General features: G+C 35.1%; 1 protein-coding gene across 4 annotated transcripts in view; it reads left to right on the top strand.

The window, feature by feature from the left end:
- The window catches only part of SLIT2 (slit guidance ligand 2), a 357,128-nt gene that overhangs the window by 228,381 nt on the left and 108,107 nt on the right, over positions 1-20,640 (top strand). For 2 of the 4 annotated variants that reach the window (XM_032333963.1, XM_032333966.1), the window contains exons 7-10: positions 3,511-3,582; positions 6,196-6,359; positions 7,513-7,524; positions 8,490-8,628. In XM_032333963.1, coding sequence (XP_032189854.1) covers positions 3,511-3,582; positions 6,196-6,359; positions 7,513-7,524; positions 8,490-8,628 — 387 coding nt within the window. The remainder of the gene's footprint in view (positions 1-3,510; positions 3,583-6,195; positions 6,360-7,512; positions 7,525-8,489; positions 8,629-20,640) is intronic. The other 2 variants (XM_032333964.1, XM_032333967.1) reach the window with 1 other exon arrangement.

The raw sequence follows: 20,640 nt of genomic DNA on the forward strand, positions 1-20,640 counted from the left end.
AAAATTAATAATTAAAATTAGTACGTGATACAAGAAAATGTGCCTTTTGAAATGCCTTAAATATTTTATATTAAAATTTGATAGTCAAGCAGACATTCTTTTAATATGTATTAATTTTTAAAATCCTCATAGTTCATACAACCTTTAAAGAAATTAATTGATGAAAAATTTAAGGCTAACTGGAGAAAGCACTCAAAAGACTGGGATTTATCAAGCCCAAGTCTCTTGTCGAGTAAATCAAAAAAGTTCTTCTGTTGTAAAAATTTGGTTGGGGGCTTTTTTAGTAGAAGGTTCCAGAAAGAATGTTTTCTGTTTTGCCTATTTTTACCATGTAGGACTCTTTACAATATATCTTCTTGAGTGGAACTAAAGAAGCATTAATTAATTTGCAAATCACCTTAAATTTAGAGTCCCAATGCTTCAGGGGTTTTTTGTTTTGTTTTGTTATGTTTTTAAATTTTGGTTCCATGAGCCATTTGTGAGTATATGGATTACATTGAGGCAAAACAGGAAAAGACGGAAGTAATCATCCTGGGCCACTGATGAAAATTTGTTAAGATATTTATTAGGTATTGGAGAGTAAATAAAGTTTAAGAAGGGAAAGTCCAGGTAAATGAAAGCAAGGGTAGGCAGTTTATCACATGTATGTTCATAAAACCTTAGCAAATTATGGAATTCTGATTGACACAATTCAGAAATATTTATTTTTAAAAAAATTTAACATTGGAACTATTTTGTTTTCTATTTTGGTGTTTTCTCTTTCTTTGGACAGCAGATTCAGAAATGAAATATAATCCTTAGGTTGCTAGTTTTATATTTTTTTGTTCTTTTTCCATAAAATAGGCAAATTTTTATTTAATTGAGATGTAGAGGTTCATATCCATAAAATACCAGACTCTCTGCCAAATACTACCCTGAGCATGAAGGGAATAAGAAAAGAATAAATCAAGAGCTAAGTCTGAGAAGACCTATGTGACTACCAAGACTCACATTTATGCGCTTACACATAAAGCACATTTATGTGCTTACACATAAAGCTATCCTTTGTACAAGAATATATTCTCATTGCAAAGAGAAAATCTTGAAGTTGAAGATAGAAATACACTCTCATATAGGAGAAAGTGTTCACAAATAAAGAAGTATAATAGACAAATTTGCGTTGTTTCACTGTAGGAATTGATCATGACCATAAAAAATACATTACACCATACATAATTAACACATACTAATTACTAAGTTTAAAATAATTTCATTGGTTCCACATACTGCTCCATTACCAGGCATCAATATCAATATTGTTTTGCCAACATCAATACTGAATAAAAAATGCTAAGAAAGGTAACATTTCTTCAGTTGTGTTATGCAAAGTAACATTTTGATAAAAGACTCCAAACTTGGCAGCAGTTTCAGCATTCAATGAAAACTCTCTTTTGTATGGAATCGTAAGAAATTATAGTTCAAAATTAATGCATGTCTGCTGCAAGTGAATTACTTTAAAAAAAAAAATTTTATCCCTGAAGTCACATTTTGGTATGTTATGTACTCTAAAGATTTTAGCCATATAAAGTCAGCATAAATTTTGAGGGTGGGAAAAGGGGTTATTTGAAAGCAAATCCCTTTGAGAAGTGAAACCTTTTAGTTCAAACATCAGGATATATTTTAATGGCGTTTGAAAAAAAATCTCATTTCACTTGAGCACAGAAAAATGCTACAGGCTTTTAGATAACATGAACCAACCAATTCAATGCTTTGTAGGTCCTTCATAAAGTGTTTTATTTTTTCTTTTTCTTATGCAACTTAATTCAAATCACTTGGATTAATTCTTCTATCATTCAATACATTGCAAAGCTGGGTAGGAAAGAAAGTCTGCCTGTTGTAGATCTGTAGCTACTGTGCCCTACTTTGCCTAGAAGTCTAAGTGCCCCCTGAATACCCCAAATCATACCATTAACAACTGCATCCTCCAGCTGGCCAGAAGTAGCCTCACAAACCTATCTCGCTCAGTCCAAACAGACTCAGTCCACGGACTCTTTGAAATATCTGAATTTGTTGCCAGTATTTAAAAATTGCGGGGATAAAGACTAAATTTCCCATTTCTGGCTTCTCCTGAGAAAATCCAATTGTTTGGCAGCCTTCCATTACATCAGAGCAGCAACGCATCAGAGCTGAGTTTTAGCTGCTATAGCACAGAGTATCATTGCTGTCTTACCAAAGTCTTCCTCATCCCCCGCTCTCTGCCTGCTCCTCTCCATCTCTTGTCCTCATTCTATGTCCTGTTACTGTATATACAACCTGTTTCTCTCCATTTATGTTCCTTGCCTGGCTTACACTGGCAAGAGAATTCACCAAGTCTACTTCAGACCTGTCTCCATTATCAAATGGTATCCACTGACCATTGAGCCCTTCCTCTTGCCTCCGTCAGCGGCTTGCATGCTTTCCTTACCCCACATGCTGTTTTCTCTATACGAGAATTGTTTTCCATCTTTGCATTGCACAATCACAGCCCTGGGGTAGTTGTCTTGTCCATTTCTTGTCATAGACAGACTTCTCTGAAGGGCGGGGGGCGGGGGGGGGGACTCTTCTTAACCTTATTAACTCTAAGTTTTTATAATTTGTGTATTTCATTTCCCCAGTTGAGCTATATGCTACTTTAAGACAGGTTTTATGCCTGATTTATTTTTATACCATTCCATGTTGCCCTAACGTTAAAAACCCTTTAGGAAATACTAGATGAATGAACTGTTACTGGTGATTGTAGAAATAGTCAAAATAATAACAAACAATGCCTGTGTTAGGGGAAAAGTAGGAACAACTTAAACCAAGCAAGAAGTAGGCTATTTCACCATCTCTGCCTTGACCACCCATCTTCCTGACTCTAGCATCAAGAAACCGTGATCACTATCACACCACAGTAAGCAAAGGACAAGATACGTGCCTGCCAGGTAGAACTGTTAGAATGTATCAATAAACTGCTACAGCCTGACATTTTATCCCTATCCAATGCAAATCCCAAGTGCAGATATCATTCTTGCTACTCAAATTTAAACAGCGGCATGGCCAATGTCCACAGTAAAGAATACTTAGCAGGACTCTTTGGGAGATTTCAAATATCTTTATTTACGGATACTAATTACACACAGTGCCCCTCTAAGGAAATCCAGCTGCCCGATTTTACTGACTGTTGAATATCTCATGTTAGTTCCTTAAGCAGTGTCATAAATACATACTTATTCATGCACATGGTGCAAAGGGCAACATGTGACTAGCCAAAAATATAAGACAAATCTCTCACAAATATTTGATAAAGCTGAAAGCATAGAAATATGTTGATGTATAACATTTATTTATTGTCTTGTTTAACATATAGGGCATTCCTTATATTATTACCTTTCTACCATGTAGTTGTCCTGCATAAACATAATTGCATGGTCTCTCAACTAATATATAGAATGACCAATGAATTTGCATTACCTGAAATGTCTAACTTTTTTTTTTTTAATTATTCTACAGCACTCTCAACAATAACAACATTACTAGACTTTCTGTCGCAAGTTTCAACCACATGCCTAAACTTAGGACTTTGTAAGTAGCCACAATATATATCTAAAGGTCAATTTAATCAATTAAGGGTTCCCCTAAAGTACTGTTTTTTTGTAAACAAAGAACAGAATCATGAGTTCATTGCGAGGTAGAGAAGGAAAACACCACATTTTTAAAAAGTGCTAGATGTGATATTTGAATAAACGAACTATCACTCTAAAAACATGAACTATCACTCTAAAAACATGAAAGCTTTCTTTTCAATGATATGCATCGTGGGAAGTTGGGGGAGAGGGAGACGTTTACTTAGAGCTCTTGTGGAGGTCACATTTCATTAAGAAATGTAAGACTCCTTGATTGGCTGTCAGAAATGATAAATGGTAAATCTTTATGATTTTATTACTGTACAACAAGCAGACCTAATAAAGCTGAACTGGATCTCCTACATTCTTTGTAATGTAAAATTACAGCATAGCTCTCCAGTCTTTTTGTAACTAAGGTTGTGGCAGCATTTGTATTTAAAAATATCTTTTCAGAAGATGAACATTAAAATATTTTAGGTGGATAAAAACTTGTTCTCTCATAATGTATTTGCTGCAGCTATTTTTTTTTTCCTCTTGGAGGAAAATTAATCCTTAAAGTGGGATAGTTAGTTAAAGCATTTTCAGAGATAAATCTCATTGGAACTCAGATTAGGGATCACCCTGGCCTCAAAAATACTATTTATACAACATGTGAGAAATAGTGGGAAATATAAGTAAAGCATTGAACTTCTTGAAAAAAACAAATGTGTTTTTGAGTGGGGGATATATGTATGTTGATTGGGTTTTCAAAATAATTTGCAGTTTACAATAGTTGATAACTGGAAATATATTGTATTTATTTTTTTCTCTTTAATGAAAAATCATTTGAATTGCCAGCTTTTTAATGATTTGGATAGTACCAATCTGAATGTCCTTTTTTTGGTCACTAAAATATGGTGCTCTGTGTATGATACAAGACATCATTATCATTTCTTTGGAATATGATTTAACAAAATAAAGCAATTCTGAAAGTATGCAGATATAACATAAATTCCGTTTTCTTGATGTGCCTAACCTGACCAAGTGAATAGACCAGTTCACCCAAGACTATATTTGATGAAATTCGTTGCTTAACCATTGACTTTAGCTAATTTTTTAAAATGCGAAGTGAACAGGCTCCTAAATGGCAAAAATGAGGCCACTGAGAATGTGGAAACATCTGTCATCTGCCTTTTTGATAGTGTGCTTTATTTTCCTATAGAAATCCATCATAGTTTGTTTTGCTAATCAGGGTTTTAAAGTTTTATGTTCTTTTCTCACTTCAAATTTGTGCACACGGAATTGAATCGTTGTAACGTGCTTGATTCAGATGAAAATGTTTCTAGAACAATGAGGTAGAGTGTGCTTCGTGGTTTCCAAAGGATGCCACTCTGACTTCCAAGCAAACTGAGCTGGAGGTCACCCAGCTTTCGCAAAATGTAGCTTTTTGTTCTGGGCAGGCCGTCTAAGTTTTGATGCGAGACAGTCTGTTCCATATCTTACAGGCTCAAGGAGAATGTAAAACAGTCATCTAACTTGAAAATTCCCTTGCTTTGGTTGTTTCATTATTCTATATTATCACTGCTACTTAAAAATTCCATTTTTATGGTCCAATTATCTTTCTGGACCGAGTTCCATGTTTTAATATCCATTACTGTTATTGGGTTAGAATTGAGCACATCAGCTAAAAAGGACTAAAATGGTATTACTGTGTCATAGATGATTCTGGAAATGATGCTTTGATTTATAGCTTTGGATGTCCTTTTCTTTAGTTTGAGAAAACATAAAAGCCAATTTGAAGTCATTTACCTAATTTAGTGGATACATTTGTCTGATATTTTATTAATGGAAAAGTGCTATTTGCCACTTGGAATGGATCCATGGTCTGGTGTGGATTCCTGCCAACACAGAGAGGGGGGCTCACTTAATTCCTTCACTCCCAGCCATGTATGTCTTTTCATTTCAGTTCCTGCTCTTTGAGGATAGGGTCCCAAGAGCCAAAAGCAGCTAATCCCTTTTTCTGCTATTAAACAAAAAGAAGGAAATCAGAATAGGGACATGAAAGAAGTGTTTTATATTGAATTATTATTCTATCTTGTTCAGCAAAAAACGAAAGTGACCTGCTAAAAAGATTTTGCCAGCAGTTCCTCCAGAAACTAACAACAGCAGGACTAAGGCATCTTTCATACTGGAAGCCGTGACTTTTATGAACATACCCCCACCCCTGCCCCACCCTTGATCTCCCCTTCCCCACCCCCCCCACCCCAACTTGCTGTCAGTATGTTGGGACTGCAAAGCAATTTGCCTTGGACATCTCTGTTTCTTTTTACTCTTTTGAGTGAACATAGTGAAATCATCTTTATGGTCATGTTCAAGCTTCTGGATGTTGGCTTAGAGGTAAATGAAGAGAAACTCCATTCTGCAGTTGTACACCAGTTTAATGTTGAGAAAACGAATTAGGTTGGGACTTCCTTAGCTTTGTCTACTGATATTTTAAGAAATAAAGCTGTAGGTTATTATGAAGACTCTTTTTTTCAATTTTCAAAGTAACCGTTTTCTGTTTTTCTTGCTTTAAACTTGTCTCTTTCTTTAGTCGACTGCACTCAAACAATCTCTACTGCGACTGCCACCTGGCCTGGCTGTCTGACTGGCTGCGCCAGAGGCCCCGGGTGGGTCTCTACACTCAGTGTATGGGACCCTCCCACCTGCGGGGCCATAACGTAGCTGAGGTGCAAAAACGCGAATTTGTCTGCAGTGGTAAGGGAGAAAGAACCTTTACATTGTCGTCTGATTTTACGCTGCCGTGTCGGAGAACTGTGGAGAATGCATGCTCTCAGAGTTTCCGTGTTGCTCACTAACGCGTGCCGTCGTGCACTAATCACTCCATGGACGTCCTCTGTTTTAGCGCTGTTGAGAATAGGTTCTAGGATGTGTGTGATTGGCAAGGACAGTTTCCTCTGAAGTGAGGATGGAGGATTTCTCAATTTTCACTCCTGGGGACCTCTAGGAAATTCCTAGACTTTAATTCTGTGTGCTGCTTATTTTTCTGTTAAGTAATAATGTATGTCTGCTTTTCTGCGAATGATTGGAAATATGGTTAATCCTGGATACCTGCTGGGAAATTTTAAAAAGTAGCTCGACTGTAGTTGCAGATTGACAACATACTTTTCATGAATACTAGTGGTTCACGTGTACTCTAAGAGATAAACGACTAGATTTAGTGGATGAAAATCTGGAAACGAAAATAAGGCACAGCCTATATGAAAATTTCAGGAAGTCACATTCACTTAGTTCTTTCTATACGTTCGAGCTCCAGTCTAGGTATTTCTCATATATGTATCTCATTTCACCTCCCTCATCACGACTCTAGTGAAATGTAATATTATCTTTCTACAAGAGATGAAAACGCTGAGAAAAAGATGTTAAGTAGCCTTATCCAAGATCACACAGCTGAGTCCAGGCATCTCAACCTAGGCAGATTACCAATGCATATATATATAGATATTTATGTTTATATTTATATTTATTTATAAAACAATATGTTAATAGTATCTGATACATATTGACATATATCTTATTTTATAAATACAGGGCTGGTTCTTCTTCAGAAGTACCTGTTCAAAATACAATAACACAAAATTTTGAAATATATATAATGCGTCACAAATAGTTCTTAAAAGGAGGCACAAGAAGTACTAGCAGAAGATTCTGATTTAGTGTTGTCTTTTAGAACTTTTTATGTACTTTTCCAGACTTTTTACAACCCAGACAAAATTTTCTTATAATGTCATGGAATGGGAATGTTCTCTTCAGGTCTGATTGCTTTTTAAAAAATTAAATAATGCAATGACTAACAGTTCATTACTAACCACTTTTTTTCTCTCTTCACTTTTCCCTTCCTGTTTTCTAGATGAGGAAGAAGGCAAGTTCACGTTTCTTTTTTAGACTGAGACTATTTTTTGTAAAGTTTGAGAGCTTGTTCAGAGGGCTTGGGTTAGTAAAGAGTTTGCAGCATCTTCCTGGCATCCAGGACCGCTCAGGCCCTCTCGCTGCAGATCAGAGAGGGCTGTCCCCTTGTTCCAGTAGCCAAGTGTATGCAGATGCCCATTACTACAATACGACCGACATTCTGTTGTTCGTCTTTCCAACAGCCAAAGCTCATTTCCAAACAGTTTTGTTTTTAAATACTGAGTAGTAAAAATATATGCCTGCAGGTAACCAGTTAATGCTAACATTGTAGACCAGGCCAAGCCAAATAAAAGAACTGTCTAGATTAATAATTACAGAATGGCATGTTACAAATTATCATAATAACTTCAAAGAAAGCACAAATGTTGAACCTCTCAAGACATCTAAGTTAGAAAGATCTGATTTTCCCCACATTTATTGGTGCACGATTACTTTTTTAGAATCAACAGTTACACCTTACAAGAGGAAAATGTTACTGTTTTCCTTTTTTTTTTTTTTGAAGGTAGAGTAAGTTACGCTATCTAAGTTTAATAAAGACCAAACTCTATTTAAGTTTATCAGAAATGAAATCTAGGTTAGTCTGAAACTGCTGCTTTTTTTGGAACTCAGAATAGTTTTGAATCAAATTCCAGTTTCAGGTCTGAGGTTAGCCTTTCTTAACAATTATTTCAAGTCTGAAAAATGATCATTTTCATAATTAGTTTTAAGAATCTCATTTGCTTCATCTGAGTGTTGACCTAGAACTATAAATGCATGCTGCCTAAAATATGTCTTAGAACTCGAGGACCAATTTTATGCTGAGATATTTAGAGACATGTATTTCTGTTAAAGAACGTGCTCTGTTGTTTGAGATAAGCTCATGTGTTTCACTATTCACAGTTTCAGGAGGGAAAACCTTGCTGTTTGTTTCTCTTGCAGGTCAGCAGTCCTTCATGGCTCCTTCTTGCAGTGTTCTGCACTGTCCAGCTGCTTGTACGTGTAGCAACAATATCGTAGACTGTCGTGGGAAAGGTCTCACGGAGATTCCCACGAATCTGCCAGAGACCATCACAGAAATGTATGTGCCCTGAAATTTCCTCTCATCTCTCCACCTCCACGGTGACCCAAACCGTGAATTTCTTTAGAGATTCTGGGTTTCTTGAAGGCCAATGGGATCAATTAGTTTAGACGAATATTCTTTCCAGAATTACATTGAGCCTGACTCTGCTTAATGAAATACTGTGCCGAAGGTGCTAGCGTTTTTCTTTTTCTTAACATAAGTAGAATGAAGAGGAATGTATTTGAAAGGATAAATCCTACTTGTCCTTTTCTTGGGAAGGTGTTATTAGGGTATTTAGGAAAAATAAGAGTGTGGTTGTACATAGTCTGACCATTGGGGTCTGTAGATCTGCCCCTCCTGTCCAAGTTTACCTTGAAGGGAGGAGATATTAGGAGGACCAAACTGGGGAAACAAATTATAGAATCAAGATAATGAGATGATGTTCTGCCTCCTCAAGACCTCGGGTTTTAAAATGCAGTTTCATTATTTCGTTTGAACTATTGTATAGTCTGCCAGAAAGTATAAAAAGAGTAAAATTATAAAGTCAGAAAATACAAGAGTTTTAAATTAGTGAGCATGTTAACCTATGTAAGCAGTGGCTATCTCTATCAAAAGTTGTTGTCTTGACGAAGTACTTCATTTTGTATGGAACGGCTGTGTGCATTTGTTCTTGCCAAATGTAAGTCATGTAGGTAAAACAAGGTCATGTAAGATGTAAAATAAACTGCTTTTCCCACCTTGAGAAGTAAGCATTAGGGAAAAATCTTTACTTCAAATATCCGTTAGCTAAGACAGCAATCCTTAACTGCTCAGCCTATCATGTTATTGTTTTAGAGGCCAATTCTTAAAGTTTAAATACATAGTTTTGGACATTTTAGGTTGAAATGATAAAATAAGCCTAACTTTTTATAAGTCTATGTAGTAGGCACAAAAATTAAGTTATTATCAAAAACTATTAATTTTTTGCCCATTGGCTGCTTTAATTTTATTTATATGAGACTAACTTTAATCCACAAGACCACTAACATCATTTAAAGTATTTAATAGGTGTTTAAAAATATGCTTAGAACTTTGTAGTATAAAACATGATCATCTGTAAAGAGTCTAGAATCTATGGAGGTTTGACACAGACATGAAATAATGTATGCACATAATAATATTATTAGCAAAATTTAGTTTTGTTCATCAAAGGCATTTATAAGTATCTTTAAGCTGACCTTTGGAAAAAGAATAATATATGGTTTTGGAAGAGGTAGGTGGCAGTCCACAGAAGAGAAACATCAGGAATGAGATACAAAGGTGGTAGGGAGCATGATGTTTTAGAGATTGCATAGTTGAACCTAATTAGAGTAACAGGTGCATGTTGGGGCATCATGGAAAATAATGCTTCAGAAAAGACATCTCTGTATAATTTTAGAGCCACAGATTAATGAAAGACTTTTGTCTTAGTCAGAAGATGTAATATATGTAATATATGATAAATTAAGTAGTAGGAAGATATAGAAAGATTTCAAATAGGGTAATAGTATATTCTTCTCTCCAAAGAGCATTTATTAAGTAAACACTTAATATAAGAAAGGCAGCATGAATTTTTCAGAGATTTTCCCATCAAGTGACTGGCAAATTTTAATGCAATTTAAAAATTATGAAATGAGGTACAAATTAATGCATGTGTAAGAGAGAAACAAATGAAGTTCAAGGTAGCTATACACTCACTATCTGTGAGATTGTAGGCAAGTTGTGTATCCGCTGTGAGCTTCTCTTCTCTTCAGAAACTAAGGGTTGTTGTTAATCTGTGATGAAATAACACACGGAGAGCTTTACATGCTTAATAAATAGTCATTCAGTAAGTGGAGATACCTCCATCATTGAAGCCTTTGTATAAGACGTAACATTTGAGGTAGGCCTTGAAGGATGGGTAGGGAATGGAAATGCCAAAATGAAGAAGGGGCTTTCAAAATGAATAGAACATCAGAAACATTGGCAATAAGAATGGAAATATAAGACACAACCAAACAGGAGCTCGGTATATCTTTTGGAAGCCAAGAGAGTGGAAAGTTAGTTTGGAACCAGTTCATGGAGGGCCTAATAAAGACCTAAGTCTTTATTTGGAATGCATTTGAATATAAGTTTCATCTGGAGTTTTCATCTGAATCTTCAAAGAATTCATCTGATAGCTGTGTGCCAGTGATTGGCAAAAGGACAGACTGCCAGGCATGAGGCCTCCTTAGGTGGCTATCATGTTGATAGAGGAAAGAGGTCATAAAAGCAGGAGCTAAGTAGCAGTGGGGATGATGGTGTGGAAGCAAGAATGGTAGTTAATACAGGAGCAGAATTCATGGGTTTGGGCATTTGGTGAAACGAGGGACTAATGGAGAAAAAAATGAACCCAAGATAATGCCAGAATTTCAAGTATGAGGGATGGGGAACTGGTGGTGGTTGTATCATTTCATGTAAGAAGCTGAAGGACAGGACAAAACCTGGGAAAGGAGATGGTAGTGAACAAAATGTGTGAAATCCTGAGGTGCCAGTGGGATTTTTAGAGGTGATCAGATAATACAGACTATAGTAACTTGAAGCAAGACAAAGACTTGAGGCAAAGATTTTGGAGAAATTAATATTGTAAAATAAAAGTTGGTGGTTAAATCCATGAAATAGTGAATAGAAAGGAGGTGATAGAAGAGAAAGACGACAGAAATAAGAGGAGCAAAGGGCTAGTGTGAGAGGGGAGGCTTAGTTTGGCTGAGAAAGAGTGTTTTGAAAAAAGACAGTTGTCACTCTAAAGGACAGACCTGGATTGATTTGAAGATACAGAAAACTGCCATCATTAGGAAGTCAGAGACAGTGGGTTTAGAGAGAGATGAGAATAGAGAGAGTTAGTAAGATCTCCGTGGGAGTACCATCGTCCTGGACCCAGGAGTGGGTAGATTAAATCCTGATTATAAGAAAGAACAAAACACTGCTGTCGGCTGACAAAAGAACAGTGAGTTGTAGATATAACAGACTGAAGGCAATGTGTGACATTTAAAGTAGTTTATCTCATGTAGTCTATTTCATTTTTTACAAAATGTTTCTTCTATTTTGTATGCTCTATAGATTTTGTATTATCTTGAAATTTAGTAACATAAAAGTTATACTAAATAATAATGTCCCATTGGGTTTGCCTGTATTGAGGAGGTGGTGTATCAGATAAAGCTACAATAAATTAAATTTATAAGTAGAGATGACAACATATGTGAAGCTCTAGGTGAATTTCACTTCTCTGATTATTACATTATCAGCTTTATCAGTAGAGCATCTGGTAATAAATCATATTGATCTTCAGCTCCAACAAAATACCCCATTACCATTCATTATAGTGGCATAACAGACTAGCTTAGTAACTCATTTCTTTTATTACTCTTTTATTTTTATTAGTATAAAGAACATCAGATTCATAAAATGTGGAAGTAAAGCTATACAACATCTTCTTTTTTCATATTTATAGATTCCAGTATTTTTAATACATAATGAACTGAAAATTACAAGCTCCCTCCATATTTTTCAAATAAGTTTGAATCAGAATTTTACCATAAATTATAAGTAGAATTTCTTTACTGCAATTTAGCAGACATTTCATTCAGTGCTATTGAGTTGATTTCCTTCTGTACGTGGCATGCCTTTATTCCTGCCACCGTCTCATAATATAATCTAACAAAAAGAAAGTACTACAAGTAGGAGTGATCTACTGCCTGTTATTCTAGGTAGAGAAATTTGACTGATCCTTTCCTTTCCTTCTACGTTGTGCTTACAACCATAATTTCACACTTCTGGTACTTGCTGAAACAGTATTGTTAAGATAGACGGGAAATGTTTTTTTTAAGTTAGAATTGAAAAAATGGATAGGAAGAGACTGACATTTATCTAAGAGTGTTGGATGCTGTACTCATATCATGTGACCTTCTCATTGATTTTTGATGTAGGTATTTATGGAAGTAAAATACAACAAGAAAACTAATGCAGGAACATAAGCTAGATAAATGTTGGTGGATTTCTCTAAGAGGTCTCATCACCCTGAGGGGATTGTACAATGCTCCAGGATCTGTCATCTCATTTGCAGGCTAGGAATCTTATTATGATTGCACCTATTACATTTTGTTTATATATGTTTATATATATAAGCTTGACATATATGTGCCATGTATGTGCCATGAAGCTTCTACTGAAGACAGAGGCAGGAACTAGTTCTGTTCTGATCACCACTGAATACCCAGCAACAAATCTATTATGCGGCACATAATAAGCAGATGATAAATATAAAATAAGTTTTTATTGAGTAGGGCTGTGAGTTCAAGGCCCACGTTGGACATAGAGCCTAATTAAAATACAAATAAAAAATTTTATAAAAATAATAAAAGGATCTATAGTAAACAAAATTAAAAATAAAAATTGAAGGAACAACCCTTTCTCTCCCAGGAGGAAAAAAAATAATGGTGCTTTTTAAGCACACAGTAAGTAAGAGAAAAGTTCGTTAGTAGGATAGTTCATGGAAAGAGCTAAAATGGACTATAAATACTTAAAATTCAGTCGTTAAGTTTGCCTATTCCCCATACTGCCTTGGATTCTACTCTCGACAGGTGTCTGAGAGCCCCTTTTTTCTCTGTTCTGGGCTAATCCAGCCAGTATCTAATGGGTAGCCTCCTTCTTTAGATACATTAATTGATTCAGTCATCCTACAGATAGGTCTTAGATGACTTCTTTCTCTAAGGCCATTATTTCTTTAGTAATGAAGCCTATAGGCATTGCTCAAATCCCTCAAAGACTGACAATTTCAGTCCGCTGATTTTTTTGTGTTTTTATTTTCTTAATGAGGTCAAAAAATGTTAAGAAATCTTGTTTAAAGTGTTTCAATCATGAAGTGGCTCAACTGACCTCAGTCTGAGATTTATTTGATTCTAGAGTTCATGTTTTTTCATTGATCTAACTAAAGAAGAAAAAAAAAAAAGGTTAACAGGGTATGGGCTTCTTGGGATATTGTAGAAGATAGAATTGAAAAAAACCAGAAGAGCTGATACTCAGGAAAACAGGACAAGAGAAGCTTTGGGAAGCTTATATATGAAGAAAACACAGAAGGAGTATCAAAAAGACAGGCATTGAAGGATAAGGATGTGTACAAAACTGAGACCTGTTTCATATTACCTTCTGCCTACAACTACCATAGTGTCATCTCTCCTGTCCTCTGTCACATATTCTCATCCTCCCTGGACTTCATCCGCATAGAACTTGTCACGGCGTAATTTGAAATTCTGATTAACGTCAGACTACCCTGAATAGACTGCAAACTCAGGGAAGGTCTGTTTTCCTTGACATTTTTGCACCGAAACTGCACAGTGGGGATGCAAAAAAGGACAGTGTTGGGGACAAGTACAGGGGTCCAGTGCGCACATTCTGGAGAGCCTCCAAGCCTCCATTCTTCATGGTAAACAGAACATGTGACAAAGGAACACAAACTAATGGCAATAAAGAGGGAAAAATAGAACATGCATAGTATAAGGTAGAAAAAGTATAGAAGAAGGAGGCTATTGCCCACCTGAGATCTTTCCAGCACTTTGCTGTTTTGAACTCTGCTGGTTAAAACCTTCTTTTCCTACAGATGGAATGCTTGAGGCAAGTCTTCAGGATCTGGCCCATGGCAACAGAATTATTAATAGCAAATTGATTCTCTGTATATCACATCCTCAGAATTAATTTCTTAAATCACTTCTGGATATAAAATTTTGAATATGAGATGATGGATTGTTGTAAAATAGACATTTAGTTCTCTTCAATCTAGTTATAGATTTTCCGTGGCAGATCACCTGTTCCAGCCATTATGCAGACGTTCCATAAATCATGGAAAATAGTAAGAATGTGGGTTGTAACCATTTAGTATACCTTGTTTATTCTTTTTCTTTTTTTTTTTTTAATTTACTTGACAGAGAGAGAGAGATCACAAGTAAGCAGAGAGGCAGGCAGAGTGAGAGGGGGAAGCAGGCTCCCTGCTGAGCAGAGAGCGTGATGTGGGGCTCGATCCCAGGACCCCAGACCATGATCTGAGCTGAAGGCAGAGGCTTAAACCACTGAGCCACCTAGGCGCCCCTATCTTGTTTATTCTTAATGTCTTCCTGCCTTCACTCTTGGTTGCCTTGTTTAGGGCTCAGAAGTTGGAAACCATGCAATTCTTTTATTTATTTAGAGAAGGTGGTCAGGGAGAAGTTCAGATTATGGGAAGGGAAAAGATGGTAGCAAAGTTCTTAGCCCAGGTCTTCTGAGGGTTGTTTCAATGTTTTCTGAGATGGATTGGAAATTCTTGGGAGCTGTAATACATTTTCTTAGGCATCCTATTCAAATAGGTAAAACGGAAAGGAAGCTCATCGTTGTGTAAACTACTGGTCTGCTTTTTCTCTGCCAGCAATAAGAAGTTTCTTTCAAAGAGGTTCAAATAATGGAGGCTAGATGTGAGGTTTGGGAATATTTTTGCTTCTTTTGTTTCCTCTGGATCACTTGCATGCATAAAGAAGTGGAAGAAAAGAGGGGCTCTTGGATGTTATTATCTTATTACAACCTACATTTATGATGTTGAATATAACTTCTAAAGTGCTTGTTTTTCCTCCATTTCTGTTTGGACACTCTTCCCAAATACATTTAACCATTTTGCAGACTATTCCTATATTTGCCCCTTCCAAATTTTTGAATACTTAATTCTAATGAATAATTCTTGCCAAACTGAATCCACGTACTGTAGGTCAAAGTCATCTGACTTTCTATAGGTAGGGAAACTAAAGTGAAATTTGATTAATATGTTTTTAAGTCACGCATTCTATACTAAATTATTATGAGAGTTGTGAACTTAAGTGTGACCTTTTAATTATTTATCATGCACTTAGTAATGTCTCAGCTAGTAGGACAGCTATCATGTTGTGTAACTGGTTGATTTTCTTCTCATATGTCAAAATTTTGAAAATAAATTTTAAAAATAAATGCAGCATACAACTCAACTAATTTTATAGTAATTATAAAATTATAGTAATTTTATAGTAATAGTAATTATTATAGTAATTTTATAAATTACCTTGACTATACTATCTAGGCAACATAAACTATCTAAATAAAGCAAATGATACCATTTTTAATGTAATGTGGTGTGGAAGAAAGAAATAGTCCCTAGTCTGAGTTTGCCATGCTAAATTAAAAGTAGATTAATTTTAAAGTAACATTGTTTTCACTATGCATGCATTTATTATGAAAATACTTAAAAATTTAGAGATACATCCAACTTAAGGGTTCTTAAGTGCAAGAGAAAATAGAGTTAAGAAAGTATTATAAGAGTGAAAATTCAAGCAGTTCTACTTTAACTGATAGTTTTACTAGGGCAGTTATTAATGACTGAAGCACTCATTAGCATTTTGCTGTTTTACACATCCCGGTGTTTTTCTTACTTCAGACCCACTAACAGAATTAGCTAGCATATAGGATGACTGTTGGCTTTAAATTGTATATATTTACAGTTTTGTGCTTTGCAGGCTAACTGATGTGACAGCACTCTTCTAGTGTATGTCTAGTAGAAACATTTATGACCTAGTACCTTTAAAAAAAATCATCTTGCATTGTGGTTAAGACCTTTTTTATTATAAAGAAGCTTGCTTCAGACCTACTGACACAGAATGTAGGGAGCTATATAGTCTCTAAAGTTTAGCAGAAAACTTTTATACTTTTGTAATGTAGAAAATAATTTTGTAAGTTTTTACACAAACCTAATTTCAAATATGGATCTATTACTCTACATACTACTTTGATGAAGATAATTCGAAGTACATTTATCTCTTTGGTTCTGAGATTCTTCCAATAGCAGAAATTTGGTATGTATTCGCCAAATCTCATTTTAAAAAACTAGCTTTTCTTCTACCAAGTAATAGAATTTTCATCTAGAAATGTCATTAAATAATCTCATCATCAAAATAAAGCTATCATTAAAATATATACATAAATCAGTAATTCAGTTCTGATTATGTACTAACATAGTTAACGATTAGAAAAACAAAATGGTAGGATTTCTGACAATATATTTTATAAGATGCGTAGTCATTTGATATAAAAGAAATTGTTCCTTCAAATGTTGGTCATCCTTATTTTTATTTCCTCGGGTTTTTGGATGGTATTTTCTTCAGTTTTCATATTACCATCCCATCATGAAGTAAGCACCCAGAAGAAGACATCCTAATTCACCTTCCTACAGAATGTAGAGAGTTAATTCATTGTTCAGTGTACCAAACAAAGATCTCTATCATGTTCTGTCAGAACAAACATCTCATTTTCTTAGTTATCAGTAGCCATGCTTAGTGTGATGCCTACAGCAGCTCAAATGGTTCCACAGCAAAATAGTGAAGATAAATTATGTAAAATAGATTTATAGATTCAGCTCTACTTGTAGTTCTGTAAGCCATTATTGAGTTCACTAATATTAGAGTGTTCTCATACTTATTTTGGCAGAATTTTCAATTTCATATGTGTATCTTGAAAATCTTTAATTGCTATTAATGAAACACTAAATTATCTTTAAAAAGCTACATCTATCCATTATATACACAGTCAGTTTTTAAGAATATATGTTCATGATAAGAAAATTATTACTATTTCTCCCAACTTCTTTCCTCCCCTCCCCAATTTTATTGAGGAATTACTGACAAATACAATTGTATATATCAAAAGTGTACAATGTGATGACTTGATAAATGTGTATATTGTGGAGCGATTGTCAAGAACAAGATAATTAACATGTCCGTCACCTCAAATAGTTAACACAGTTAACTCTTTTGTGTGTATATGGTGAGAATACTTAAGATCTACTCTCAGTGTTGTGTTATTAGTTATAATCACTATGCTGCATATTAGGTCCTCAGAACTTACTCCCTTTATAACTGAACATGTATAGCCTTTGACTACATCTTCCCCTTTCCCCATCTCCACAGCCCCTGACAACCCATTCTATTCTCTGTTTCAATGAAATCAGCATTTTTTTCCAAACTTCCACATACAATTGATAGCATGCAATATTTGTCTTTCACTAACTTATTTCATTTAGCATAATACCCTCTAGGTTTGCCGTGTTGTTGCAAATGACGGGATTTTCTTTTTATGGCTGTATAATGTGCGTATGCATGTGAATTATATATATGTATATATGTGTGTATATATAAATATCACCCACACGTATACTTATATCACATTTTCCTTATCCATTCATCAGTTAGAGGACATTTAAGTTGTTCCTCTGTGTTGGCCACTGTGCATAAAGCTACAATGAACATGAGGGTACACACATCTCTTCAAGATACTCATTTCATTTTCTTCAAATATACACCCAAGAGTGAAATTACTAGGTCAAGTGGTAGTTCTGTTTTTAATTTTTTTAAGAACTTCCATACTGTTTTCCAAAGGGGCTGTGCCAATATACATTCCCACCAACAATGCACAAAGATTTTCTTTTCTCTACATCTTTGCCAACATTTGATATCTCTTGTCTTTTGGTAATAGCCAGCCTAAAGTTCTGGGGTGATATCTTATTGTGGTTTTGATTTGCATTTCCTTGAAGACTAGCAATTTTGAGTACCTTTTCATGTATGTATTGGCCATTTGCATGTCTTCTTTGGAAAAATGTCTATTTAAAGACCTTTTTCCATTTTAAATTGGATTTTTCTTTTTTGCTACTGAGTTTTATTAATTCTTTATTTCGTTTGGATATTAACGACTTACCAAATATATCAAATATATGTATTGCAAATAGCTTCTCCCATTCTGTTGGTTGTCTTTTGAATTTATTTTCTTACTTCTTTTTTATTTGTGCCTAACTTTCCCCAAAGAGCTGTATATGTAACATATGTTAGGTGTATATATACGCACATACTTTATGTGATTTTTTGTTGAGATGTATGATCATTAAAGCAAAAAGCTATAATGGCTTGCCTAGGAGAAAGACATAGAAGACTCAATCAAAATTCTATAATATTAGTTAAGAAGTGAAAAGAAGTATGGCAAAATTAAAAACAGATGGGCAAGAAAGAAATACTGAAATGACCAGAGTGGAGATTAAGGTGGTAAGGCAAGAAAGAAACTCCAACTGGTTTCTCTTTTAAAAAATCCAAGGAGTCTGATGAGTATTATGCAACAGAAGAAGAACATGTGGGAAAATAGCATGTATTTTCATGCACTACATACTCAACAAATATTTTTGAGTGCCTATTCTGCCTCAGACATTATGGGTGAAAGGACACATTCCCAGCCTTCAATATGTTTACAGTATAGAGAATTGAAACCACACAAAGAGAAAATCTGAAAACTATGTGATAAGTAATAAAATACACACACAGAGAATACAGAGAAATGCATACCTTGATTTGTGTGGGAAAATAAAGGCATCTCCAGGTATGAGAATGTGTCTGGCAGGCGGAGAAACTGGGGTCACTAAAGACAGAGGAAAAAGCATGGGCAAAGTCCCAGAAATGTTAGATGTGGTATATGTTTGAGAAATTAAAGCAGTTTTTGGTTGCTAGGACATAAAGTGGGAGCCTGATGTTGAAGAATCACCTCTCCTAGTAACAGTAGTATGAAAGGAAACGGAGTACACTAAGGAGGTGATAGCAACAGTCCTTAGGGTGTGGTAAAGGTGGGCATAGCAGCAGATAGGAATGGAAGGAGATCCCAAGAATTGGTCGATCCACTTAAAGCTTCTACAGAAAAGTAAATGGAGATCCATCAGAGGTCAAATAAGACGTGTGTAGACTTTAACATAAAAATGAAGACAGCTGGTGCATGGTTAAAACGTTCCTTATTAACAGACAAATCACCAGCATGTGTTTTTTAGGGATTAAGTCATAGATTTATGGTTCTATAATCACCTGGAAAGATTAAATTGAGAATTCATGCAGTTCAAATACTACTAGTGGCCACAATGTTACCTAAACTTGAGGAAAAAGATGATGGATAATTTGGACAATAAATCGGTGCAGAGGAAGAAGGTCAATAGCTATCTACTCATTGAGTAATACTGTTAAAAAGTAATGTGAAAAGACAATTTGCATAATGTTTATAAAACTAAAATTATTACCAAATGGGCAACTTAGCTCAGTGCCTGACTCAAAGTTAGTGTCCAAAAGATTTTCATCAATAATGAAAAACAAAGCAGCAGAACAATTATCTATTTTTCTTTCTTGAATTGCTAAAGAAAAATTATATATGAAATCTTGCTATTATTGACATTATGAATCTATACTCTCTTCCCCTGAAATCAGTGAGCCTTATACGTAAGCCCATTTCCCCCTGTAAATCTAAAGCATGTGATTGTGCATTTTGACTGTATCTTTGCATTTGAATATATATCCATATGAGTACACAAATTAAAATGTTAACATTCATTTAGTTCACCACCTGAATATGAATTCAGGAAGAACAATCACCCTTGCACACACACACATTTGTGTCTTGCTTTAAACACTGAAAGGCCAAATGGAAGAAGAGTTATTTCTACCATGAAAACATCAGCTGGATTTACCCTAAGGGGCATGTACCCTAGAATGACATTACAAAAAAATAAAATAAAATAAGATTACAGAAATGGACAATATTCAGGAACAAGTCACCTAAGACAGGGATGGCTGATACTCAGTATGGACACAATCCTAAGGCAGAAGTATGCACATTTGCATATTTCTGTATGCATAATATGTCCCTCCAGAGGCAAATATTCACTCAGCTGCTGAAGCTACTTATTAAACTTGGAAAGTATTTCAGTCTAAAATATCTTCCGTCATTTTATATAGACATATGAAAGATTTCAGGGCATACATTTACTGCTAAAACTAGTAGTAATAATTCAGAAATATAAAGTATTTACTTTAGAATTATTATGTACTAGGCAAGAGAATCCCTAATGTCAATGGAATATAGCTGCTTCCTCCTTTTCAAATGTTGGATTAATGTTACCTACGATGAGACTCTTTGGCTACACTGAGCAGT

This window comes from Mustela erminea, chromosome 2 (genome assembly GCF_009829155.1).
Source record: "Mustela erminea isolate mMusErm1 chromosome 2, mMusErm1.Pri, whole genome shotgun sequence".
NCBI lineage: Eukaryota > Metazoa > Chordata > Mammalia > Carnivora > Mustelidae > Mustela > Mustela erminea.